The 27,603-nt window shown below is 37.7% G+C and overlaps 1 protein-coding gene across 3 annotated transcripts in view; it reads left to right on the top strand.

The window, feature by feature from the left end:
- LARS2 (leucyl-tRNA synthetase 2, mitochondrial) overlaps window positions 1-27,603 on the top strand; it is an 88,660-nt gene that overhangs the window by 56,999 nt on the left and 4,058 nt on the right. Inside the window, exons 14-20 of one of the 3 annotated variants that reach the window (XM_075493335.1) lie at window positions 1,034-1,171; window positions 9,945-10,048; window positions 11,256-11,438; window positions 13,665-13,834; window positions 14,798-14,875; window positions 16,996-17,107; window positions 25,694-25,821. In XM_075493335.1, the coding sequence (XP_075349450.1) occupies window positions 1,034-1,171; window positions 9,945-10,048; window positions 11,256-11,438; window positions 13,665-13,834; window positions 14,798-14,875; window positions 16,996-17,107; window positions 25,694-25,821 (913 nt within the window). Of the gene's footprint in view, window positions 1-1,033; window positions 1,172-9,944; window positions 10,049-11,255; window positions 11,439-13,607; window positions 13,835-14,797; window positions 14,876-16,995; window positions 17,108-19,430; window positions 19,838-25,693; window positions 25,822-27,603 lie in introns of those variants that run through there. The other 2 variants (XM_075493334.1, XM_075493336.1) reach the window with 2 other exon arrangements.

The raw sequence follows: 27,603 nt of genomic DNA, 5'->3' as shown, positions 1-27,603 counted from the left end.
CTTTATGGACTTCTGCACTAGATCACTACCTCTGTTGGATTTATTTATTTGGGGTTTTTTTAGCTAAGCTGGGTATATGTAAACCCTTTATTTCCATAAGTCATGTTTCACGGTCTAGAATTTGGGAGAATTACTCTGTCGATTTTGGAACCCTGTGAACAAGTTAGTTTTGAATTGTTCCACTAAAGACATGAATCCCAGATCCATTATTTGCTTCTGGGCTCGTCTGTGAGGAAAAAAGTGTTGCTATTACAAAAATTACACATGGAATAATCAAACAAGCTGACAAAACAAATGGATTTGTTAGAACGGGGCCATAAAGCATACATTAAAGAACATACATACAAATGGTACTTTGAAGGTAGGAGCCCATTACAGGAGACATAACAATATTTAATGAAGCAGTAGGCAATTCCAGGAAACCATGCAGGTGACCTCCAACGAATTAGTAAATATGCTCTAAATGACATATTTACTGTAAATTCATAGAGCATCCTTCAGTTGGAGTACGATGACCCATCTGACTCTTCAAAATGTTTTGCAACCTTATAGTAAACTGCTTCATTGCCCCCTAATGGCAACAATGCAAACCTCCGATTAAAAAAAAATCAACTGTTTTTGAGTGGGCATGGCTTTTGTCTTTCACTGTAATATATTTGTATGTAAAACTTGATAAATACTAAAAAATGTAAAGGCTAGCCACAGGGTATTTATGAAAAAATCATTTAAAGAGCAAGCAAATATTTTCAGCGCTTTCTCAGGTAATGTATGTGAAATCTTAGTTGCTTCCTTAAAATATATGAAAATAATATTTTTGTGCATCTGCTTTTCAGAGGCAATTAAAATTTCGTCTATAATTTAATAAGCGTATCACTTCTTAAGAATTAAAGAGATCTGATAGCAAAATAAAAGTTTTATTACACATGTATAGCTCTCAGTAAATAGTGGTGTCTAGTCAAGTATGATGAACTACTTTAGTAGAGCTGATCTTTCTTTTCCATATTGTATTTTTTCTATAATTGTTTTTTTTCAGGCCCTTTAATAATGACTTAGCAGACTACTGGATGCCTGTGGATTTGTACATTGGAGGAAAGGAGCATGCAGTTATGCACTTATTCTATGCGAGGTTTTTCAGCCATTTTTGCCATGACCTAAAGATGACAAAACACAAGTAAGCCTTATATATTTCTACAAAAATCTTTCATATTTCATTTGACTAGCAAGAGTGTTAGTGGATATTGTTACGATGATAGAACATTACATTGAATAAGCCTGAATTTTCCTGCTTGTCAGTCTTGGCTAACTACTTGGTTTCTCACAGTCATTTTCTGTATGCATACATACATTGCATTTTTACTACATGAGTATGAACTGGCTCAAAGCAAGTGATAAAATGTTGCTGTAGATTTTCAGCCTGCAAAAGCTTGCATAAACTAATAACTTCAGGCATTCTGAGTAGTGCTATTATTTCAAATTAGGTAACTTCATGCACAGTAATGCCATTAATTTCAGTGGAACCATGCATATGTAGAAAAATAAGCATTCCTATAATTCACTGCAGTATTGGAGCTGAACAGTGCAAAACAGTTCTTGATACGCAAAAGCAGTATATGTATCTGCTGTCAATTTATTTTTTATTTAATGACTTGTTGTATAATTACTTTTAACTACTCTTGTTGCTGATGCTGCTATAGCCTAATTCATTATCCTCTGTTTTTGTTAGAGGTAAAGTTTGAGGCAGGAAGGTGAGTCATCTGATGTTCTATTCTTTGTCCTCTCAGGTTCCCAGTTTGACATCCCCATTTCCACTGAAATTCTGCCCTTTTTTTACCCTAAAAGGCCATCACAGGAATGCCTCAACAGGGAGGATACTAGTGCCAGAATAGTGAAATATTGCCCCATGCTCTGTCCAGTTCTCCCATCAGCAGAGATGTTTGAATAGATTGAGTCAAAATAAGTGATCCCATGAGAGCAACTGCTCAGTAATTTCTCAGCTGGCAACTCGTATGCGTTCATTCTTTACTAGTATCCACTCTAAAAACTTGACGTAAAAGAAGAACCTACATATACATGGCACTGAACTCCTGAATGCAGCAGTTTTGCTACAAAAGTAGAATTTAAGTAGCTGTGCGCCAGAAAAAGATGGACTAGTTAGTGGAGCCAGCAGACTATTTCCCTGAGTTATTTCATAATCATTTGATGAAGACAGGCGATGCGTTTTCATCACTCATTCTTGCCTGCAAAATAGTTTGCAGCGAAAGCTGTATTTGAGATTTTGGATGTGGATGATTTGTGTACCTGTGTTTCACCTGCTGTCTCCAGCTTGCACAGCTGCAGCAGGAAGGCTGTTCCTTCTCTGAGGGAGTGGGTCTCTCAAAGCAGATCCTTTCTGTCATAGGCACTATTCCTTTAAGCAGAGAATTTCAGAGCTTTGCTTTGCAAGCAATTTCAGGCTTATCAGTTCTACAAATGACTTTACAATCCTCATCTATCAGCCATCTAGTGGAGCTGTAACACACAGCAGCAAAATGTTCTTTTGCTAGTCAAATTCTTCCATCTCCCAAAACGACGTTAACTATGGTGGCTGAAGTATGGTCACTGTAAACTGAGACCTCAAGGAAGGGGAGGCTTGCTTGCAAAGTAAGCGGTCCACTCTGGTGTACAAGAAAATGATGAGGTATGAAAAGAGACCAGCTTGGCTGAAAAGGGACCTCCTGAGTGAGCTCAAGCACTAAAAGAAGTGCATGGAAAGGGGAAGTGAGGATGGGCTACTCTTGGAAGAATGTGGAAGCATTAACTGGGTAGGCAGCGTAGAATTAGAAAAGGCCATAGCTCATCTAGAATTGAAACCAGTGAAGAATGTGAAGGCAATAATAAGGGCTTCTGCATATACATTGACAGGAACGTCAAGGAAAGTGTTGGCCTGATACAAAATCAGACAAAGAGCCTAGTAGCAAAGGACAATCTTTGCCTTGGCCTTTGCTGTCAAGGTTTGTGCTTAGTAGGAGAGTTTGAGGGAGAGAGGTACTACCCACTGTAGAATAGGGTTGAGTTAGGGATCACCTAAGTAAACCAGACATGTACAAGTCCATGGGACCAAATGGGATGTATCCAAGGGTGCTGAAGGAGCTGGCCTTTACCATTGTGAGGATGCTGTCAATTGTTTTTGAAAGGTCATGGTGATCAGGGAATGCCCCTGTTGACTGGAGAAAGGCAGATGCAAAACTCATCATCAAGAACAGGCAAGAAGGATGATCCAAAATACTTATAGGCCAGTCAGCCTCACATTTGTCCCCAATAATATTTTAAAGCACATCATCCTGGTAGTAATTTTCAGGCACATGAAAGACAAGGTGGCTGGGAGTAGCCACTATGGATTTACCAAGAGAAATTATGCTCAACTTAATCTGCCTTCTTTCTGTGGTGAGATGATTCCCTCTGTGGATGAGGAGAGAGCTGTGCATATCTTCTACTAAGACTTTAGCAAGGCTCTTAACAATTTCTCCCGTGGCATCCTTGTAGTCTGACTAGGGAGATGCAGACTGAATGAGTGGACTACAGCACAAATGGAAAAAGTGTCTGGGCCATCAGGCTCAAGGAGTCAATGTTCAAAGTCTGACTGGGAGCTATTTGCAAGTGGTATTCCTCAGGAGTCACTGCTGAGGCCAATCATGTTTAGCATCTTCATCAACAACCTGGGCAGTGCAACAAAGTGCACCCTCAGCAAGTTCATTGCACGCTGGGAGAAACCATTGGTATTCTTGATGGCAGGGCTGCAATGCAGAGGACTTTGACAAGTTGGAGGAGCAAGTCTGAAGTGCTGACAGGAATCTCATGAAGTTCAACAAAGGCGAATGCAGAGTCCTGTACATGGAGCAGATTACCGACGGAAATAGACAGGGCTGGGCCAACTATGTGAGGAGGAGCACAATAGAGAAGGGCTGTAGGGGTCTTGGCAAACACCAAGTTAGATGTGAGTCAGCAGTAGGCCTGACAGTATACTGTGCTGCATTAGCAAAAGCATGTCCAGCTTCGATTATCTCTGCTCATCACTCAGGAAGTCACATCTGGAATGCTGTGCCCAGTTTTGAGGCCCCCCAGTGTGTGGGACTTTATCAAACTGGGGAGGGTCCAGTGGAGGGGTGCTAAGATGGTCATGGGCTGAAGCATGTGTCATACAAGGAGAGGCTAAGGGAGTTAAGCGTGTTCACCCTGGAGAAAAAAAGGCTAAGGGGGGAGTCTAATTGCAGTCTGCTACAGGAGGATTAGAGAGAAGACAGAACCAGACTCTTCTCAGAGATGTACAGAGAAAGGAAAAGAGTAACAGTCACAGGTTGCAGCAAAGACCAACTGGCTAGAAGGAAAATAATTTTGACAGTGAAGGTGGTCAGACTGGAACAGTTTGACCAAAGAGGTTGTGGGATCTCCATCACGGGGTATTTTCCAAACTCAGCTGGACGAGGCCCTGAGCAACCTGAAGTTGGGTCTGCTGTGAGAAAGGGGTTGGACTGAATGACTTCCAAAGGTCCCTTCCTAGCTACATTATTTTAAGAGTCCTTGATTCTGTAGCTGTATGAATTTGGAATGTGTTTTGTTTATAATCCACTGTGACAGAGCAGTAGCACCAAACTACTGTGCCAAAAGTGGTCTAAATATGGCAAATTGCAGAAAAACCCCTCTTAACTTCAATGAAACAAATGCTCAAGAAGCACTGACTATGTCTAGTGACAATAGCAGAGAAAATCAAAATTGCTTTCTGTAGAAGTAGATTGCAAGACTGTGGAGAGTTCCTTTGAGGCCATATACAATCTCAAGAACTGTTGCACGTGTGAAGATATGTTACAGCATTGCCCCTAGGATCTGTTGTACGTACTGCTTATACATGCGTTCAGAATGCAAGATGACTGTAACAAATTCATCATCATGCGCAAAATTGTTTGCTTGCTTTAGCTCTACACTCTTAAAGCATTAGGTGCTTTTAAGCCGTGAAGTCGAATTAGGATTTTGTTTTGATATGGAAATCTCAACTCCTTTATAAATATTACCACGTGTCTTAAATATGTTTTAGCATTGGTCAGTAGCCACTTTTGCTCGGTCTTCTGTTAGGACTGCTCAAGGGCTGGTCTGAGAGATCTGAAAAGGGTAATTAGAAACAACAAGCTTATTGTTAGGAAGTTTAAAGTCATGGTGTCAAAGCCTGCAGCTCTGAGGGAAAACATTAAAATGTTAAAAACACTGCCTTCTTGTGCATTTTCAGTCTTTCTCTAGTAGCTCAGATCTTATTCACTGATTAAATTAGTAAAATTCTGCTACATCTCAGTTAATGAGAGCTGCCACCATTTAAAGTGTTATCTAGTATCCTGACAAATTTTTATGATTTCCCTATTAGTCTGTAGTAATTTTTCATTTTGATACGTTTTCTTCATGGAAATTTTCATTGTTTGGCTCCTGTCCTCTGACTTTCAAATCCATGGAAATACTTCCTGATAGTCTTAAATTCTGTACTAATGGCTATTAATATAATAATGAGGTTGAAAACAGAAGTTTAAAATTCCATAGTTTAGATTTTCAAAGCAATCTCTTCAAATATGATGCACATTGTTACAATAGAAATATTATAGGCCATTCATTTACAGATGTCACGCATGCTTTCATAGAAAATGCAATGTTTGTAGGCATCTAAAATTGTAAAGGTGTAAATGTAGTTTAAATATCACCTGAAGATGGGGCATGGTCTTCTATTTTATATTTTTAATGCATTGAACTGGAGATGGTGGGAACTGCTGCTGATTTCCTCTGTAATGACAAGGCAGAATAAATAGCACCCTCTGGGTATTGGTACATGTGACAACAGATTAAGCCCAAATTGATGTCATTTTGTTTTAGCAATCTGGTCTGTAAAGTGCATCAGTTCTGGAATTAATTCACAAGCCAGTCGGCCCTCCCAGCCGTGACCACCGCTGGGAGAGGGGCCAGGGAGGCAGCTGTGGCCAGCAACCTCCTCATCTGTTCCATCTTAATCCACCATGGCAAGTGTGTGCTGACACACTCGGTTACACCTGCGCAACTGTACAAGTTACACAGAATTTGGCTCTTCCCTAGACTTTAGTAATCAGTTCTGTCTGATGAATAATTGTAAATGGAATCTAGCACACACTCTCTGAAGGATTATAAAGCAATAAAAAAGTTTATTGTTGCCATTAAGTCAGCAGATTTGGCTGTGACTGCAGATCTGTTGAGTAAGAAAGTACTATTCTTGCATAGCTGTGTTATAGAATAAAAGATGATATGTGTGTGACAGAAATAGCTTATTCTGTAAAGGAAGGATGTTAGAGCTTCTCTGTGTTCATTAGGGACTTTATCACTAGTGTTGATTTTAAGTAAAAGCACTCAGCTATTGACTGTGTAAAATCTGAATGTTCAATATTGTTTGATCTTTTTTCTGCCTCAAATGATCAGCTCCCACATCCCCCAATCACTTCTGGCCTTTTACAGGATTGCCAGATTGTTACAGATAGATCTAACTGCAGGTTTCACAAGCACCTGAGTTCAGCTGACAGTGATTGACGAAGGTCTTGTCTTGACTCTAGGGCACAGTGTCAGGTGCTCTCAGCCGTTCTAGAAGTGTGGGATGCAAATACATGCAGTGAGCTCCCTTGCTAGAGCTATCCCTTCTTCTGAGTCCACTGTTGAAGGCTCCACAGAGTCCTTCAGCCAGGTCATTTGTAATTGGATCGAAAGTCCCGCTAGTCACCTTGCACGGAGCAGAACGAGGAGCTTGAGGACATGGCACTGAGCAGGAGTTCCTGATCTGTCAGTCACACTTACCCTTCCATCCATTGTGTGCTCCAATAGAGTGAGATTCCTCAGTCATAGAAATGAAACTGTATATGAACGTTACTGAAAGGAAAAAGATGTATTACACGCTTCATGGCTAGCACAAATGATCTTTCTTGGAGGCGTGGGGTCCCATCTGACGTACAAACGTGATCAAAAGCTGCACACAACTAAGGCCACAGTGCCCATAGTCCAGCGTGGGCGCAAACAGACTTACAGGCAGGTGAAGGCATATCCCGTTCCAGCATCCTTACAACTTGAAATGTGATCGAGCATTCAAAGAAACTCAAGCTACCTCTTCGCTTACTGTCCCAGAAGTGTCTGTCTGTCCAAACGTAGCTGAGTTTCAGTTGTTCCCAGTGGTATTTGGCTCAGGAGGTATTTATGACGCCAGGCCATGAGTGGGTGCTGCAGTATACATACTGAATTGCTTCCCACCTGATGTGCAGCCAAGAAACACATAGCTTTCTTCGAAGGGGAAGGTTTTAGGTGTGCGGTTTTATTAATGTAAAATTAAAGTGTAAGTCTGCATGTGACCATGAGATGGAGCCACCACAACACTGGCAAAATCACTGTGCACTTCAGGAGAAATTCAGTACAGGGCTCGATTTGTTTCTGAGCCCTGTGTTTATTAAATGGGCTCTGGCTTTCTCATTTTGGGCATGTCTCCATTCTCTTGCTGTCTCCCACTAGGAACACGTGGGGGGCTTTTTCCCCATACTTGGTAATGTATTTTGTATTGCATTTTTGTAGCTTCTGTCAGCATAAACAAAAATAGGAAATGCTCATTCCTGCATTCAGCTTTTAATAACTTGGCGTATGATCTGAACTAACTCTTTGTCATTAAAAATAAGTGTTCCTTGAAAAATCACTTCCAGTGGAGAGCCCTATCTGATTTGGATGTTCTGGCTACCTCATTAGCTTTATTTTAGATAGCAGCAAGTGTAGCTATTTTAATAACTGTTTGAGATCTTAACCAGACTGAAGTCTGAATGATAGGGGGAAAAAGTTTTTTTATTTTTCCTTGGTGTAATGTCTTTAGTTTGTAGAAGAAATTTATCCTGAACAGTTATCTCCTGAAGCATTTTTACACCATTTGTTGATGATAGGATTACCAGGTTTGTGTTCCTGATTTTCATCTTCTAATTCACTTGGGTAATTTGAGATAATTATTTGAGATTTTAGATAATTATTACCTCCTATTTTTAAAATATTTTTTCTTGTTTGTACTGTCTAACTTTGACTTTGGTTGTCATCTCCTTAAGTTCCTTTAATTTATTTCTAAACAACAGGATTTTTCAGGCAACCTGTGAAATATTGTTTAGGAAAATATTTATGGAGATGCTTGAATTGCTCCTCTTACTTAACATTGTTGATAAAACCAGGTGGCATGGTAGAGACTAGTGCTGCTTGGTGACTGAATGATACACTATGTGCCAGTACTTGTACAATATTTAGAAGTATAAAAAATATGCAAGAAAGGAAACTCGTGTTCAAATATGAATATGTTGAAGATAAAGTATGAAGCCTGTCACTTTCTGTCTCCCAGTTTAAAGCTTTTCTTTCAAATATCTCCTTACTTCAGAGTCATCAAAAGGGTTTAAAGAGTAGTACTTGGAAGATACCTGCTTTAATACAGTTAAAATATGCATAATTGTTATAAAATTTAATAATACTTTAACTATATTATTAAATAAATTACAGTGGTTTAAATAATGAGATAAATTGTCATATAATTTATACTGCCTAATAATGTAAAATACTAAAATGACTTCATAAAAGTGAGTAGTTTTGGATTATGACTTTTTTGTACATGTGAAGTAAAATGTGGAAGCCTATTTTTACTCTTTCTTCTTTAGATGGATGGATTTATTTTAGCTTTTTGAAAAATGTGTAAATATAAGTGATGCATCCTCTTTACATAAGTTGTTTTGGTAAATATGTGGGGCTTTGTTAGGTGGAAGAGGGGAGGATTCACATTGCTTAATGTTGAGCACACATGTGAGCATTAAGAGGTGCAAGTCAGTAGTAACCAGTGCTGATTAGCATGTCCTCCAAAATAATGGTCACCAATGTCTTTGTGTCAGAGGATCCCATGAGAAGACTCCCCAGACTGTGTGCCTTCTGGGTCTGGCTCCATACCTCCTCCCTGGCCCCTAGCATTCTTGGGGTTGCTGTTAGAACTGCCTTACTTTCCTGAGCTATCGAGTGGGGACCAAAACCTCTAGAGATTAATTTTGTTGTCTTTTTTCAGTGAAAACAATGACAGACAACTGATTTGATGACTTAGAAATGCAAGATCATGAAAGGAGGCAGCAGCAATAATGTATCCGTCAACCAGAGCAGTGTTTACTTAGAGTTTATTTCTTGCTGAGTGCACCATTGCCCTTAGCTTTGGTCCTTTTAAGGCTCTTTTTAGCTCTATCATACACACATTTGATGAGAGTTTACTCTCCCTGATATAAATTTTGATAGAAAAGTAAAGTTTTAATATTCAAGATGCTAAAAAATTGATCCACTGACGAGAACTTTCCAACATTGGCATTTTTCTAGTGTACTTTTTTCTTACAGGTAGGTCTTCATGACTAGTTCTGCAAAGGGACAAGGCATGCACATGCTTATGTTAGGGAAACTATCTTCTCTGTTTATAGAAAGAAATGTGCAGTGAGATTTTCATTTGTTCAAAACACTGTGCTCCTCAGAGAAAAGCTAGAACTAAATATTTGTAAGACAGTGAGGCCAGGTACTTGAATGCTTTTACAAATGGGGATTTAACTTGAAGTTAGTGAAATTGCACAGTTGGCCAAGAAACTTTTGTGTATTATCCATATGCTAATTTGAAAAGTGACGTTAGAATAACTCAGTACTAAATCAGGATGCAAGAACGTGTGCAGAATACAAAAAAATACTTATACTTGCCAGCCAGCCACCATGAATAAATGCACAAAGTACTCTTTCTAAGGTGACACCCATTTATGTATAGTCAACTTGAAATTCTTGTTTCATTAAATAATTGTGCCTGATTGGCTCAACCCCTGAGGCTTATCATAAAGTATGCTTTTGACAACTCTTTTCACAGGCACGTTTCTTTTTCATTCCATCCTTAGGGAGCCTTTCCATAAGCTCTTGGTTCAAGGTCTTATCAAGAATCAGACGTTCAGACTAACAACAACAGGCCAGTGTTTGAAGAGAGAGGAGGTTGATCTCACTGGTAAGAGAGACTGCATGGGAAAACCAGCACGGATGCATCCAGAAAGTCAGGGACTGCTTTGGTATACAAGTCTCAGTGCTGGGAAAATTTGGAAGGGAAAATGAATCCTTGTAATATTTAAACTGGAGAGCAACTTCGGTGAGTTTTGGATTCACATCCACTCTGAGTGCACAGAGACCCTACTAATCCAGCAGCTCTTATTTGCATCCAAGCACAGAAACAGTGCTAAGGTGTTATTTTAGCTCCAGCGTAGTCCAAAGGACCAGAAGTCAGTTTTGTTAAGACAGTGCTCAGCAACTTACTGAACAGAGCCAGTAGTCCCAGCAAACAGACGACCTACAAAAACACCATGGCAAAGCTAACACAGATGTTGGTGTATTCAGTAGATATTAGGCATGTGTAACACAGGTGTAGGAAAAAGTGCTGTTTCTCAAGTTCTGTCCAGTGCCTTCACTGCATAAGCTGGAGCAACAGCCCTTGTTTGGGGAGCTGTAGCAACAAGAGTGGCTTGGTTGTATTTGCCTCCCTTAAGCTCTCTCGCGCAGCCTTGTTTTCACTGTTCTTGTCCTGCATACAAACCCCATAAGCCATTTAAAAATCAAATTAAAAACCCCCTTACATTTACCACTGTCTGCTATCCTATTTTCTTCAGAAAAGCTAGGGCTTTTCCATAGCAGGTGTTTTTGCTTGGTTGCACCTTTATCAGTGTAAATGCCCCTTTCCATCTCTAAGTTCATGCAACAGGAAGGCAGGTTCTTGTCAGGATAACTTACTCCAGTTGAAACCTATGAATTGAAATATGGTGTTTCTAAAAGCTAAGTGCAGGTCAAAATTGTACCAAATCAGTACACCTATCTAGGAGGTTTTAAATGTCATGGTTATAACAATGCTTAAGTCTCAGGGGCTATCAAGGTAGCACAGAGGATGAGTGCCAGATACGGCTTCCAAACAGTAGAAAGAGACTTTGTCATGATGCAATGGAAGCATTGGGATATTAATTGTGTTAAAACATGAAAGTAGGAAAAACTTGGGACGGAAAGGTTTATTACATTTACAATGGGTTTTCCTCTTTAAGCTGCTTGAAAAACCAAAAAAGAAAGAAGCCACTAGAAATAGTTGTTTCTTCTTGTACTTAGGGAACAAAATTAATTGCAGTTACAAATAAGCAAAATTTGTTTTAATATTTTGTGTATGTCTTAATATTTAGGAACTGAACCAGTTTACCTAAAAACTGGTGAGAAGCTCCAAGTTGCTTGGGAAAAAATGAGCAAATCTAAGCACAATGGGATAGACCCTGAAGAATTAGTGAAAGAGTATGGCATTGACACCCTACGTCTTTACATTCTGTTTGCTGCTCCTCCAGAACAAGATATTTTGTGGGATGCTAAAAGTAAGTCGGACTGCTTCTGTTGTTTGGTTTGGGGTTTTTTTTTCCTAGTGTGTTATATTTTAAACACAAAATTAATACAGTGCTTGATGCTCAAGTTTTGGAACAACTGAATCAAAAAAGTATAATCAGGTTTTATTGTTTGTTTCTTTTAAAAGAGAAGGGGTCACAAACCTGTCACTGAGAGGCAGTTTGCAAGATTATTGCAAGTAGCTTACCTTTTTCAAGCTAAAAGCATGTATGAAAAGTACTTCTCAAGTGGTATTTTCTTCTGAAATAATAGAGTGCAAACCTGGACCTCATTCTCTTATTTTTTTATTAGCTATGATTGATTGACTGAAAATTATTATTTTAAGATTATTTTCTTCATTATAAGATTTTTTTTAAGTCATATCAGATTACAGATAAAAATTTGCAATTTTTTATTATTTCCATTTATTTACATATGTATGCAATGGCTTTTGTAAGCTGGACCATGAAGTACTTCACAGAAGAATCTCATTAGAAGATAATCAGAGTTCCTAGTAACTAATATTTGTACACCATGACGTTTTTATGAGCTTAGTTCTTGAATAAGATAAGATTTACCCTCCTACACACTTATTTACTGCCATCAAGCAATTTGTCATACTGACAGATATTAATTTCTTTTATCTACTGTGGTTCATACATTTTAATGTAGTCTTATGCATGCATTTAAATCTAGCCCTCTTGTTGCATAAAGCTTTAATAAAACACTCCATGCCTGGTTTAAAAAGGTGTGTTTCTTCGTTCTTTCTTGTGTTAGCTTCTTGCTCTTTAGGTCAGCCTGCACTAAGCATTATTTCCGTTGGTGTCTGTCCCCCTTTACATTCATATATGTTTATTTACATATTATTGCATTGTTGTATGTACTGGAGGAGTGCACTATATGACCTCTCAGTTGGCTTTCTGTCATCATCTAATCATAACAGTACAGAGCTAGGCATATGAAGAGGTAATGTCTCTTAAAAACTCCAACCACTTGGAATCAAGCTGTAATTCCTGCGTCCCTAACAGTACCCAGATACATAATTCCCTCTGAAGCAGCTAATTCAGTGATACACAGTCTTTTTGCTGTATTTTTCCATCTTGACAATGTAATAACTAAATTAGTATGAGAATAATGAGTATGAGCATCATACTCCCAGTCCCACCTATGAGAGTTCATGAGGATCATGCAGAGATCGTCAATCAGGTTATATTTACTGTTCCCATACGTGCAGGAAGTCTTTCATCTAGTGCAATCAGACAGGTAATCCACCTGTATTACAGTCACTCACATGTCTTTTACTTCTCCCAGTTGAGTAGTAGCTCTGGAAGTCTTTTGAAGTGCAGTTGCCGGAGCAGAATTGGAAGCTCTTGCCAGTTGGGAGATCTTAGGGTATGTTGATACTGTGCAGTGCAGTGTGATGTAGTGCTGTGCAGTCTAGTAGAAACACAACACATCTGGAAGAGAGAGCTAAAGCCATATCAGTGCCGTACCTCAAGCCTTCACTAATGGCTCTGCACCACACCACATGGAGGACGTGGCTGTGAGCAGCAGTAGCTTGGGGCCTCTCTGTAGCATGGTCCCTAGGTCACAGCAACACATTCTTAGAGCAGCCATGGTGCAGGACTGATGCCTGCAGGGTCAGGGTGAACAGCTTTATAATCTCCCCATCCCAAACAGCTGTGTCAAAAGGGGGTACCAAGGATCAGAGCCTATACCAGTTAGCTCAGTAGCACCTCTGTAGCAACAAAGTATATGTAATTTCTAAAATCAAATTTTAGAAGAAACCTCTCAATTTAAAAAATATGTGTGTGCATATTTGTGTGTATATATGTATGTTTGTATTTTTCCATGAGTTTGAAAAATGAGAGCATGTAGAACTGTTTTGTTGAGTCATTAAAACACAAGATGAGCATTCTAACATTGGCGTAACATTGGGTTATTTTACAGATTTAGCAAATATTCTTGCTGCATATATGTTTTAAAGTCATTGCAGGAAAATAATTTTGTTTTATCTTACCAATTTCTTTCCATTAAGGCAACCCAGCATTATTCATAAAGGCATTTTTTAATTGCATTGACATTTTTCATTTAAAATACAGTTGTTGTTTTTTAAAAAGTTTAACTCTAGCATTCAGTTTCCTTTCTGCTTTTCTTTAAAGGTTTGGATTCATTCATTGTAACTGAAATTTGTTTCTGTAATCTTTCATTGATCTCAGCTGACGCTATGCCAGGTGTTCAGAGATGGCAGACGCGCCTCTGGACACTTGTAACCAAAGTTATTGAAGCAAGGACTTCAGGAACCATGGCCAATCCTGAGCTTCTGAATAAGAAAGAGAAGGCTGAAGCCAGAAGGATCTGGGAGCAGAAGAATCTGGTGATATCTGAGGTTAAAAGAAACACTTACATAGTCTGTAAATGACTAAATAAGCTGCTGCTCATGCTAAAATCCTATGCTTGACTCACAGAGCCAAAAGTTCTTTTTACCCAGATGAGTAGCTCATAAAATAATTTTTAAGTGAATTAATCTTTGTATAAGTAATTTTATTTACCTACAAATCTATCTTGCAAAATACTAAGATTTGAATTGGCAAAATTTCTCAGCTGTGTACCTCCTTTAAAGGATGAAGTGTTATGGCATTAAAAGATTATCAATCTGGGTTTGGAGTAACTCCATTTCCAGTAGCAAAGCTATAGGTGAGTTATGTAGGTTATTCCTAACAAGAACTTTTGATCTGTTTGCTTTACACCTCATTATCATGCCTGCTGTTTCATATAGAATGAAAAAAAGTTGTGGGAGAAAATGTATTAGCGTATCCTAAAAAAAAAAAGTACTGAAATGATTGTTCATCTCTTCTTATGTGTTGTCTCATGCTGTGATTAGTGTCAATTCAATTATCAGAAGGAGACATAAATACCTGCAAAACTAACTTAAAATATTTTTCTATGGATGAAGACTTTTCCTGATTTAAATCCTATGGCAAGGGACCTTCCAAGTGTTTTAACAGACATTAAAATTACAATCTTGCGATGGATGGACAAGCTGTCAACAGCATAACTGGATTTATAAGTATGAAGGCCTCTTGTAGGGGCAAAGGGAAGATATTTTATTAAAGAAAATAAAGGGTGATTACTAATACACAGTTCTAATTGGCATTGATTGAAGCTTTTAAAATCCTGAAACAGAGTGAGAGCTAGTCAACTGAATTTTTATATGATTATTATTTCCCCATACACACATGTGGTTGCATATATGATGTGTTTGCATGCCGAAGTGATTTTCATGTAAGAGGTAATATACTCCATGTTTGAGAATAAGTAATTAGTGACAGACCTTTTCTTTTAATACAAGGTAACAGAGTACTTTACAAAGGATCATTTGTTCAATGCAGCTATTTCTCGATTGATGAGCCTCACTAACATACTCCATGTAAGTATGTGATCTGAATGAAGGTATTTTTTCTGTCATACCCTGTTCCTGTAAGTTTTTATACAAACCAGGAGCTGCCCAAACTATAGGTCCAGCATTCCAAAAGTCATTTGTAGTCATTACCATTGCTACTAACTCGAGAGCCTCATGGACTTAGGTGGAATTATTTGGTTCAAAAGCAGCATGTTCTAGTCTCACTGTAACCCTGAGATACATTGTTTTGCAGGATGAGCTTGACAGTATTAGAGCTACTAGGTTCTGATGTTTATGCCTGCATCTGTAATTTCAAAGGATACATTTTGTTTAGCTCTGTTCTTTCTTCTGTTTTTAAACAAGTTGCATAGGTAGCTAGGTATAGCAGTACATTGTAGAATTATCAAACATTCTAATTTAAAGAAAAGGGTTATTCTTTACAAGGAAAATTGCACATAACCTTACATTCCTCAGAGACAGCTTTCACCACTGATCTGTCTGCTAGTAATAGAGTTTACAAATTCTGTTTTTAAAACAAGAGTAAAAATAACTTAAGTCTTTAGCTTTTTTTATTTAGATTGTTGTTTATCAGCCAGTGGTGATAGATCAACTACAATAAACTCTTACCTTCATTTTTGTTACTACTCTTAGATCTAGTTGAGCATTCTTTTAGACATATAATGGTAATGTGATCTAGACCAGAAATCAAATTAAAATGTGGGGTTTTCAGCTTCTTTGTTGAAATACTATTTTATACCTTATGGATTCCAAGGAGATTGTTGGCTAAGTCAAGGAACTTAATGAAAAGTTAAGTAGGGCATGCACAAGTGCTATACTGAAATAACATGTCTGAGATACTGTGTGGTGTTGGGAAGGTGACACATGGTTCTTTATCTCCAGCTCAGTGATTCACATGCATTTTGGGCTGGTGAATGGTGATAAGTGAATGTTAAAAAGTAAATAAAGAAATAAAAATCAGTGTCCTATGGACAGCCAGCTGTTTGACCACTGACATATTTCTTGACCAAAGAAGTCAGTGCAGTGTCTGTCAAGAACAAGTTTCCCTATAGGATGGCAACACTTCCTCTTTTGGTCCCATTTGAAAGGAGGAAGTGGGAAGGTGGGTGAAGATTAAATACAGAAAACAGGTAGTAGGTACTAAAGCTTAATCAAATCTAGTTTGCACTGACCTCATTAGTACCATCTGATAACATTTGTGGTCTGTGTCAAACAAATCACTGGGCGTGGACATTTTTCTAGGAGACGGGAATGAATGTTCATCACACCCACGAAATATTTCTCATAAGCTGACATGTATTGACATTTTTCTGCGCTGTTTCATTAGAGAGGCGAATTACAAAATAAATGCAGAATCTGAACTTACCATGGGATGTAATCTCTGTGAGTCAGAACAGGCAAAGAAAGAAAAAGTTTATCCGGCTACTTTTAGTGCTGTATCTTTTCTATTCAGATATAATAAATAGAGGAATAAAGGTTCAAATTTTGTCAGTCTAGCACCTTTTGCAAGAAATCAAAGATTTTGTGTACTAGACAAGCTGCACACTTTACTAAAGCAATCTGAACATCAAACTGTAGAAGGCTGTGCTGCACTTTTCATTCTCAAACCTTCCTTCAGCTCTAAAATCTCACTTCATCACTAAATCCAGCTTTACGTAAGCCACTCTAGGATCCTGTTCAAGTGAACCTTGTCCCAACAAAAACCATGCTGTATTCAGCACAGTTTTACTCTTTTATACAAGTCCTTCACCTCTTCTCAGATAGCACTGATTTTATCTAAGATTGCATTTCTAGAAGTGGCAGCACCCAAAATGGTTTTGAGGGCCACAGTTGTCCACACAGTCTGTGTTCAGACTCCCCTACCAGAGCAGATCCCCAAGGGTCTGCATCAGCCTCTTCAGGATTAGCTTCCAAGTGTTAGAGAGCACTCTGTGACCAAGAGTTGCGATTTTAATTCTCCAGAACTTTTCATAAAGTTCTAACTTACTATGAAATTACACTGTCCTGAGCATAGACATTGATTTTAGGTTTTATTACTGCATTTTTTCTTAATTAAACTACTTGCCCCCCCCACCCCAGAATATTTCTATTAACAATTGATTTTCTTTTCCTTCGGTCTTTTCGCTTAGCAAGCTTCTCGGCCTCTTACTCTCCACAGCGCAGAATTTGAAGATGCTTTGGCTACACTCTGCATCATGGTTGCACCTATGGCTCCGCACATTGCATCAGAGATGTGGAAAGGTATTTACAGAAATACACTTTTTATTGATGTTGCAGGAAAAAAGGCAAAAAGTTAACGTAATACATGTGTCACTTATCCCTCAATTCTGCATGTATCATGTCACCTTCTGTCATAGTTCCTAAACAAACTTGAAACTTGTGGTGTTCCCAGATCTGTCTGCTTTTAGTTTCTTTCCCTTTGCATACAAAGGTGGGTTTCTTGAGACTAGGCAAAGAAAGGGAGAAGGAAGAAAAATTCAAGACAGGACTTGCATGAGGAATTAATATGTCAGCTGCTAGCTGCTCCTGTATGTAAAGTATTAAAAGCTGAACCCGAGACTAGAAACAGCCCTTTTTCAAACAACTGTTTCAGTGTCTTTGGACTACAAATATTTTCTTTCAGGAATTCAGGCAGAGAGGACCATGTCAGAGGGCTGTATACTAAAAAGACTAAAGGAGCGTTCAATAAAAATCCTACTCTTGTAAAATTCTCCAGAGACTGAGGGACGTTATGCTGCAAATTAACCTCTCGCGGAGAGTGGGAATGGTAGACAGGAAATTTTTTTAAGATCTGTCACAGCTGTAAACCTTGAGGTCTGAATCCCAAGCGGGCTAAGTTGCGTGGTGCTGCTACAGTTAAACCCTGTGAAACAAGGGATGTGCACACCAGAGTTCAGCAGTTGCTTTTAAGGTTTATTGGGAGAAGTCCCAAGACATATGTGGGAAGATAGGAATATATTCTGCATTAAGACTGGCCACAAATTGCTATGTGGTTTTGGACCTAATGTTAGCTTTTGGATGCTGTTTTAACAGTTTTATTTTCAACAGTCATCCTAAAACTTTCTGCATTCAAGTGTTTACAGAGCAGAGCTACTTAATAGCTTCTATTTCAGAGCTGTGCATGGCCCTGTAATAACGTTAACTGCCAAAGAAAGCCTGCTCTTGTTCAAAGCAGTAATGTAGAGGCAGAGACTCTGGAAACAGCAAGATACATTAGGGAGAGTGGGGTTCTTTTTGTGTTTTCATTTCCAATGTTTTTAAGATGTCTTAATAAAGGCTTAATTGTTTAGAATAGAGTGGCATCAGACATGATCCACCTGGAGAAAGCTACTTCTGGTCAATATTCTCTTACAATATGAAGTACCATCTAATTAAAATTATACTTATATGGAAGTAATTGCCACAACTTTGTTTTCCACATTGGTTGACATGGAAACAGAAGTGGTCCAGGCTAATTACTTACACATACAGTGCCTTGTGAACTCGAAATTCAAATACATGTTAGGGAATATAGAATTATCAAATATGTTTCATAAAATGACAAAGAACAGTAGGATGGCTTAATTAATGTAACTTGTCAGACGTAAAGCTTAATTCTGTAACGTTTTGAATGTTAGAGAAGGAAGTCTTTTCTTACTACTAAAAGCACTGGAGAATAAGAATGATAAACATTTTCTGGATCTTTCTCTGATGTAAGAATGAAAAGGAAGCATATAAAAATTGGGACTGTATTGTCCTCAGCTTTTGTCTGCATTTAAAGATAAAATTTTGCTTGTGTGGTCCAAAGACTGGGCATTGTAATTCAGTGCAACTAGCATACAAAAACATTGTGTGGTGATTACTGCCTGAAGAATTTTATCACTAAACATGAAAATCACAATCTCTTTTAGCATGGTCATCATTACATTACATCAAAGTTATTAAACAGTTTTATCAGGACAACGTATGTACATTTAACTACTGTGATGTGGTAAGAAGACTATTATTTTGAAATAGCCAACATCTAGCAATTCTGTCCTGGGATTGGGATTTCTGGTGGAAAATGTCCAGCTGTAGTCTAGAGAAAGATTCCCCAAGCTCATGTTCTGAATTGCACTCTGGTTCCACCAAGTCTTGTTGCTCTTCTGATGTAACCGATTTCTTAAACTTTATTATGTATAGGTGATGATGCTTTCTTATTTTAAATAATTTCAGTATAAAAATTAAGCTTTCTAAACACTCTGTTTAGTTTTCTTTGTGCATTAGTTCTCCATACACACTCAGAGTAAGTCTCTCTTTTTGTATCTTGGCTCTGCATCTAAATGTAGGGATAGTGCTGCTTCCTCTCTTGTAAACTAGTCAGGAAAAGGACTTTGTATATTATTAGCTCTATAAATAACACCTGTAGCAGTGGACCCTCACACTTTGATGGAAGCCTCTGTCTGCTATTGTAATGCCAATAATAAACAACACATAAGCAAAGTATTTATAACTAAATATTGACATTTCATTCTAAAATAACTTGTACGCAGCCTTTACATTTTGTTTAGTTTAGTGATTAAAACAAACATTTTTCTTTCTACAGGGGAAAATGAAACTGGGAAATTTGGAAGCCCTGTAGTTAATATCAAACAGATAATTTTGCAGTTGAGTAGGAATGCTGGTAGGAACAGTGACTTGTGTTAACTCTGAACCACATTATGCTTCTTTGTGCATTTAAGCTTTTTTTTTGAAGAAAAAGGATTTTGCTCTCTTATTAGTGTTTCTCATTAGAAAGTGTTTACTACATAGTAAGATATGCCTAATATTAATTTTACTACAGCCTTAAAAGAGAGAGAAGAAAAGAAGATTCTCATTAATTTTGCCTGTTTGCATTGTGCTTCACAGGATGAATAATACTTTTACTGTTGCATTGTAATCTCTCATTTTATGCTTTTCTGATCACTGATTATGGTCAAGAAACACTTAAGAAGAATTACAAAGGAATTTAAAAATAAATGTGAAATAATGACAACCTACAATAAGACCTTGACTTAATGTATTATATTATATTAAGTTAATTCTGCCAAAGATTTGAAGACAATTAAACTACAGAACTATAGAACTTTCTGGCTAAGCACCTGGAATGAGGCTTTGTGGAGGTAATAAAATTACTTTTGACAACTGGAAGCTTTTCTGCAGGTGCAAATAGTATTTTTTTAAGTTTAAATGATAGGTGGGCTGTAAATTGAAAAAAATCAACCAACCTTTTTTCCTTTTCTAGTTTTGGAATAAAAAACTAGGCAAAAGAGGCTAGGATCTATAAATATTAAATCTTGAAGGTTCTGATGTCCAAAAATATCTGATACTGTTAGTTTTATTCAGTAATTACATTAAATATTCTCCTTTGCTTGAAAAAATAATGTTTAACTGCAAAACATGATATGATAAATTTTAAGTATCTAACAAATTGTCTTAAATACTTGCATTCTGAATGCATTTATATTTAAATAGCAAAAAATGCTTTTTTGCATTTTAATTGTTTTCAATCTAAAAGGTATTTGACACAGATCACAATGAAACGTAAAAAAAAAATTGCAAATCACTTTTTTCTAATACAATAGCTTGTAAAAATGAAAACTTGGCTAAGTGTATAAATATGTATGTAGGTATCCTCTTGATTAGCAAAAAAGTTCTTTACAGCTGGATTTAACTGCAAATCAGTCCATCTTAATGATTGCCAACTAATGAAAATATTAGGAAAATTAAAAAGATAATTTTAGACTGTTAATTAAAGATGCTTTGCTTGACATTCTAAGTAATGACCAGCATCAGGGGTATAAGTAATTTTGATTGCAATAATGCTATCCTGCGCTGTAGGAGTTCCATCAGAGTTCATTTGAAATTTTAGCTTTTTCGTCCACTCTGTTTTCTTTGTTAGTTTGTTGATAAACTTTGCAAACTCAGAACTTCAGTTTGATACCCCAAGGATGCTTCGGATGTAACGTTCAACTTTTAAGTACAATTAAAGTAAAATTAGGTAGATTCAAGATACAGCAAGTTTTGTTCTTCTGCAGCTGAAGAATTATTCTCCCATGGGGTTTAGTTTATATGTGACCATCTTGTTTTCACGCATCAGGTAGGAATGAAGAGTTTGGTCCCTTTGTGAGCTGGATGAAGAGCATACTTCAGTATTGGCAGTAAATATTTCCAGTTTTAGTGAAGAGAAAAGCTGCTTGAATACTGTTTGATAAGTGCCTCACCTTTCAGCAGCTGAACAAGAGTAACCCAGTGCTTTGATATTTTGTGTGTGAAGTAGTTCTTTCTTCTGCTTAGAGAAGGAAAAGTTTTCAGTACTTTGGCGTGTCGACCTAATGGTCTTAATTGTGCAGTGAATACACTGGTTTATCGCTTAATAACATAAAAAGCGACTGTAGCCCCTCAGTGTGGGAAGAGTTCATCCGGCTGATATCTTGGCAGTTTATGAACACTAACAGGATGAGGAAATCTGTTTCCTTCCTGAAACCTTGTATCTGAGGAATATACAGACACCATTTGAGATGTATTTTTTTTTTAGTTTGTTTGTAGTAGTACAGTATTTTGCTGTCCAGACAAGGATATGAAGCTGCTTATTGTGAGTTGTTAATTTTTTATTAGAGATGGCACATGAAAGATTTACACTGATGATAAACACATCTGAAGATGTATTGAAATGAAACATAATTATTGGAATTTGTAATATATAATTGTCTTAGCAATGTTTTAACTGTCGTTGCAATAGCTCTATTGCAAGAATTTCTTCTTCTGGGTTCAGTCCTTGCTCAAAAAGTCCTCTGTAAAGAATAGAGCTGAGTAGAAGCTAATTGATGTTGCAGATTTTAATTGAAAATCTGAATGCAGAAATCCCCCTTCACGAATTCAAGAAGAAACACGATTTGGAATAAAAAGAATATTTTTTTCATCCAAGAGTAATAACCCAAAGTGAAGGATAGTAAGTCCATACAAATGGAGGAAGGCAGATCATTTTCAGAAGGTTAAAAGGATTCACGTGGAGTTTGCTAAATTGGAAACACATTCTAGAGTTTGCTTTTAGTAACCCAGACTTTTCACAGCCCTCCTTGTGCTCCACATCTGTCACTAGGGAATGTATAAAATTAATCTCCTAGCACTGTATTGAGTAAATGTAAATTTTTCTGACTTTACCCAGTTCCGTACTACTATACTAGCAGTACAATACAGTTTTTCTCAGAGCTGTCTGGAAGCAGCTGTTACTGTATCACTATCATTTCTTTGAGATTGCAGACCATTTCGCATATGACTGACAGACATACTCCTCCTGGGCTGCAGAAAGGTATTTCAGATACACAACTTGCCTGAATCTGTCAAATAGGAAGATTCATTAAATAGTAAGAGAGCATATCAAGAACCAAGTAACACGGTAACAATCTTGTCCTTGGAAGAGGCTGCAGAGGCAAGTAAGGTACTGACCCAGAATGCATCTCCGCTTACCCTTGCACGCTCCTGCTCTGAGCTTTTTAAAAACTCTCTCTGCTTGTCTGCCAGCGTAGTGGATTTTCACTTAACACAGATTTCTATTGTTTGGAGTTAGCTAAATCCAAAAGTTATCGGCATTTGGATAACACACCCTCATAGTCACCTTATACTGCTCCCTCTGATCTTCTTATATCTCCTGTTAGAAAATCCTTAGTCCTAAACTCTGATACTGGCATTACTTCAGATGCCTTCATTAACTTCCTTTTATCGCCCATTAAGACTTCATCCTCCTTGTCTTTTCTGCTTTGTTACCCTCTCTGTGCCGGCCCTTGTCCCATGCCAGTTCTTACTCAGTTTACTCCATAATCACATCTTTTTCTCTTGCCTACATAATTTTGTGTCAAACTAGCTGCACTATTGCTGGAATTTTACAGATAATTTTTTCTAGTGCTTTTTTTTCTGTAACACTAGAATTACCTTGCTGTCCTAACTTACCTTGCTGATACATGGTTGCTTCCACATCTTCCTTCTTAAACCTCTTTAAAATGAGAATCTGCTCTTCCCCCCCAAATCGCACCTTAGGGGAAGTATTATGCTTATGAAACACGCATGTAATGCTAATAAAACATTGCCATCAGCTGAAACAGTGTTAGACTTGTCCTGTTCCCTCCTTTTCTCAACTCACTCATTTACAGTAATATAATATGCGTTAAACTTGGCGTTTTAACTTGGGCTCCAATGCTGTGAGTTACTCGTTAGGGAAACCTTGTCTTAGTATTAGCTTGCTAGTCAGTAAAAGTCCATTGAAGTAGATCCAATTGCAGGATCAGGACTTCAGATTGAGCACAAGTGTTGTCCTTGATCTGTCCTGTATGGATGTACAGATGTGTACCTATAAGTAAATGGCTTACAGTAAGTAAAAATGTACTCAGGTGACTTTCTGTCCTATGTCTGCAAGAGAATCTATAGCCATAAAAGCAAAATAAGAAAAAAAAAGTAAAGCATTTTTAAATAAAATAAAAAAATCTAAAGCAAAATGCATGGTGCTTCATAATGTGTACTTCACTAGGCGCTTTCCAGTACAATAAGACAGTAAAACAGGTTTTCAATGTTTTCACAATAAAAGTCTGTGAAACGGTCAGTTCTTAACTTCTCAAACAGCGCTTTTGTGTAACCTCTCAGAATCAAGTGGAAAGGCTGAAGGAGGGTTCTGCCTAGGTCCTGACAAGTGGACCATCGCCATTCTGGATCATAACGATGAAGTTTCTGGTTTTGTGTGTGTTGCATTTTGAAAATGCAAACCAAATTACTGCGTTTTCTGTGTTCTACAGCTCACAAAATGTGAATTAAGGCAGGAAGCCAAGCAGGCAACATAACTAAAACCTTCATTTTGGTTTCCTGTCAAACTCTGTTTTCTGAAACTAGTTCTGTTGACTTTTGCACTTTTTTTTTTAATTCGGATGAGCTCATAGCTCATTTTGTAACAAGAAAATGAACTAAAAGATAGACATTGTGCTTAGTCACACTTTATCTGCTTCAAAATACATTCTAATTTTTTTTTTAGTAGTAGGTTTATTAGGACTCACAGCCTCCATGGGGATTAAAAGTGACCCTGGTTTTGCTTTTGTAGGTAGAAGCTCTTGACTTCTATCAGAAAATGGGTTTTAAATAGTTTGAAGAATCCACTTCAACAGGAAAATAAGGAGTGGCCAGTATGCATGCTTCTGCCACAAGGCATGTGATCAGTTGGAAAGAAATGAGCTCATCTGGATGTTCAAAAGCCAAAAAGGGAAGAATCTAGCAGCTGTTGTCTTTAAAGTCAACGTGATAATGAATCACCAATGCCAAGATTTTTTTTCTGCTTGAGTTCCTGTCTTTTGCTCTTTCAGTTTCTGAGCTACTGTCACAAGAGAAAAAAATACACAAATCCAGATCTGTTGAAGTGTTTTAATGAATTATTTACCTAATAAGATTGTGGCTTAGTTGTTATTCTTAGGAAACGTGCACATTCTTGCTTGCCATTAGAAATAGCTCCCACCGGTCCGCCCCACTGCCCCTTTCTGAATCATTCAGCAAATAGCAAGGCTGTGTGTCATTTTACCAAAGTGCTTTGTCTGAAAAAGTGCTTGCAAAAATCTGGCAGATTTTTCTGGAGGAAGTTGCATTCCCTTTATGTCTCTGTTTGCTGTTACTTGCTGTATTAGTCTAAACAATCCAGCTAGGTAAATCCATGTATGTATTATGCATGGATTGGTTTTGCTCCTATGTCTGCCTTTGTGCTGTGTTTTGAACAGCTTCAGGTGCTTCAGTCTCAACAGTGAATCTTGTGTTGATGGGTTTTCTTTATGCTCTTGCTGGACTTGCCCTAAACCAGATGAGATTTCAAAGACATTTTGCAGTTCTGAATGAAGCATGTGCATAAAAAAAGTTTTAAGTCTGCATTCTTATCCGTACACAGAGAATGTTTTTAATTTAAAAATCCCCTGACTTTGCGAGAATCACCACAGCAATCATCATCAATATTGATAATATTTGACAGCTTCTTGTTAAGTGAAATCTTTTTATTTTGTCCTACAGCTGGAGTAAACAGCAACATAAATCCAACTCAGAAGCTTTCATTCAATTAAAGAATGCAGCTTCAGAATGAATTGCATCCTATTCTGTTACTTAAATCAGGAATTAATTGTCTTGGGGAGAGCAAAGCCAATTTAATAAAAGGAGAGAACTTATAGCTGTTTTAGGAGTTTTTTAAAATAAAATCAGAGGATAAAGCATTTCAGAATGTACATATCATAAGAAGGAGAGCAAGCTGTGCAAGGTATTCTTACGTAGCACCTTTAATTTGTGAAAAAATAGATACTTGACAAAATATGAGAAAATCTTGCAAGTAGCTTGACTTGCAAATTTAGAAGCTACCCAGCGTATTACAGATGGTAAAATAATAAGCCAAAATGGTGTATAATTTTGATTGAGTTGTTAGTAAAATTTTAATCAAACTGGTGGTGTTATTGAAAAAACACAATATTATGATGGACTTCTGGAAGTAGAGGTTAGCTTGTGTTGCAGTATTACAATTTAAAATAATAAACAGAGGTCTTCTGTGCTTTTGGCAAAGTTTTGGAGTGCTAATCCAAATCTAAAATGTGCCCACAACATTCATGTTAGCATCCCTACACATGGTATAAAACAAGCACTTCAAAGATGTATATCTTTGTGTTTATAATGTGCTGTATGCTAATCTAAACAATGTTATTTCCTCCCAAGGGACTTACTTTTAAAGTCAACTTTATTCTGTTCTTATTTATCAAACAAATTCCAAAGATCGAATGTTCTGGTTACAATACAGCTGAATGTTTGACTGGTTTCATTTTCCAGGTTTGGCACACATGCAGAATAAACTTTGTACTCATCATCACTGGGATGTTGATGTGCTGCATCAGTCCTGGCCCAAAGTAGACCCAGAGTACCTTCAGCCATCAGATGTTGTGGAGATGTCTGTTCTGGTAAGAGCGTTTTCATTTATTTTCAGTGGTGGTCAATTAACGCATTACAAGCTCAGAGGATGACAAAATTTCTGCTCTTGTGGAAGTCAGTTCTCTTCTTAGGTGGCTCAGTGAGAGGTCAGGTACAATAGAAGCTGCAATTACTATTGTGCTGAGTAATTAAAATGGTTTCCTAAATGAAAAAATGTAGCAAGTCTGGAAGGGAGATGATCTAAATATAAATCTTTCTGAGCGACCGCATATTAGTATCTGTGGAGATTTGACCAATGAACAGCTGTGGGCAAGGACGGTACAGTCAAAACTGTGATCAAAATACAGGTCCCTCCAGATTTTTTGCCTGACAGTGCATTTATGATCTTAGCCCTGTACAAAAATGTATAATTAGGTGACATTTCTTGTGGTACCTGTAGTGCTAGGGTTGCCTAATACAACTTATCATAAACTGGGTTAAGTTGCTGTGATTTTTGCCAAACGACGTTTCCCATCTGCCTCGGGCTGAACTTCTGGCACATTTCAGCAGAGCATATTCGCAGGAATGAGGTTGAGGAACAACAGGTATCTCTCCTAATGTTAGAACTGCATTCCAGTTTCTCTTTGAGCTCTAACACCTTTGTGGTCTAGGGAAAGAGCTGGCAGTTCAGTAGAAGAGTGGACATAAAACTACATTTAGTTAACCTGTAATTTTCCAAAACGTGTATGTGCACACGCACAGTGTAGTTTACTGTCTCTTTTCCTACGTCTCTAACTAGTCTGTATTCAGCATTGTTAAGCTTTATCGTTACATGGAGCACAGTAGCAGCAAGTGCCACTGCGGGCCATAGAGAGTCTGCGGGGCTTGGAGCCAGGGGGTGGGATCCATGAGTAGTGTCTCAGCTCTTCCATCAACTGGCTCCTGGTCAGCTTGCATTCAAGTGCTTCATGCTCAGGCGTTATGGTAGTCTGTAATTAGGTAGTTGCGTACTATTAGATCTGCAGGACTCCGGCCTTTTTCACTGCTCACCAAAGAATAACCTTTAATATACCACGCAGACATTCTAAACTTAAATGTTTTAACTTAAATTAAATGTTTCAACTTAAACACTTCTTGTGTTTCTGGACATTGAATGAGATGGAGCCTCTAGAAGTGTCATTTGGTCATGTAAAACTGCATGCTCTGTGTGTGTGCGCGTGCACGTGTGTGTAAGGGAAACAGAAGCAACGCATTTTATCTGTATTTTATGTATTTTATTATGTTAGCTCCTTTGGGTACGAGGAGTAACTTCAGTTATTTTTGTTCAGCTGGGTTTTTCGAGGAGGGAAGAGACTGGTTGGATTTAGGGGAAGTTGTGTTGCTGTAGATTTCCTTAATCAAAGGATCTTTGCAAATAATTTCCTATCTTGCCAGATCTGTCAGCCACAGTCCACTTGAACAGAATGAGAAATGCTGCTAAAAACCTAATTTTTCTAATGTTCAACATACATGCTTAGCAGAGGCCACAGAGTATGTATTTTTGGAGGAAATTTTCAATTGGCATCTTTTCCCAAACCAAGGAGAACTGAAGTGCCAGCTGGGGTTAATAGCAGACTTAGCCTAATATTCACTGTGGGTTTATTGCTTTTTTTTCCTTTCTTTTTTTCTTAAGAGATAAGTATTCATTTATACCAGTAAAAAGGTCATATATCCACAAAAATCTTCACTTGGGTATAATCACTTTGCTCAAGCTTAAAATAAACCTTCACCTTCAAGCACGGCTAGCAAACATCTTAAATTCCAGTGTTCAGTTTATAAAGCAGTAATGAATG

Source organism: Mycteria americana, chromosome 2 (assembly GCF_035582795.1).
Source record: "Mycteria americana isolate JAX WOST 10 ecotype Jacksonville Zoo and Gardens chromosome 2, USCA_MyAme_1.0, whole genome shotgun sequence".
Lineage (NCBI taxonomy): Eukaryota > Metazoa > Chordata > Aves > Ciconiiformes > Ciconiidae > Mycteria > Mycteria americana.
This window is presented reverse-complemented; position numbering and strand designations above follow the sequence as displayed.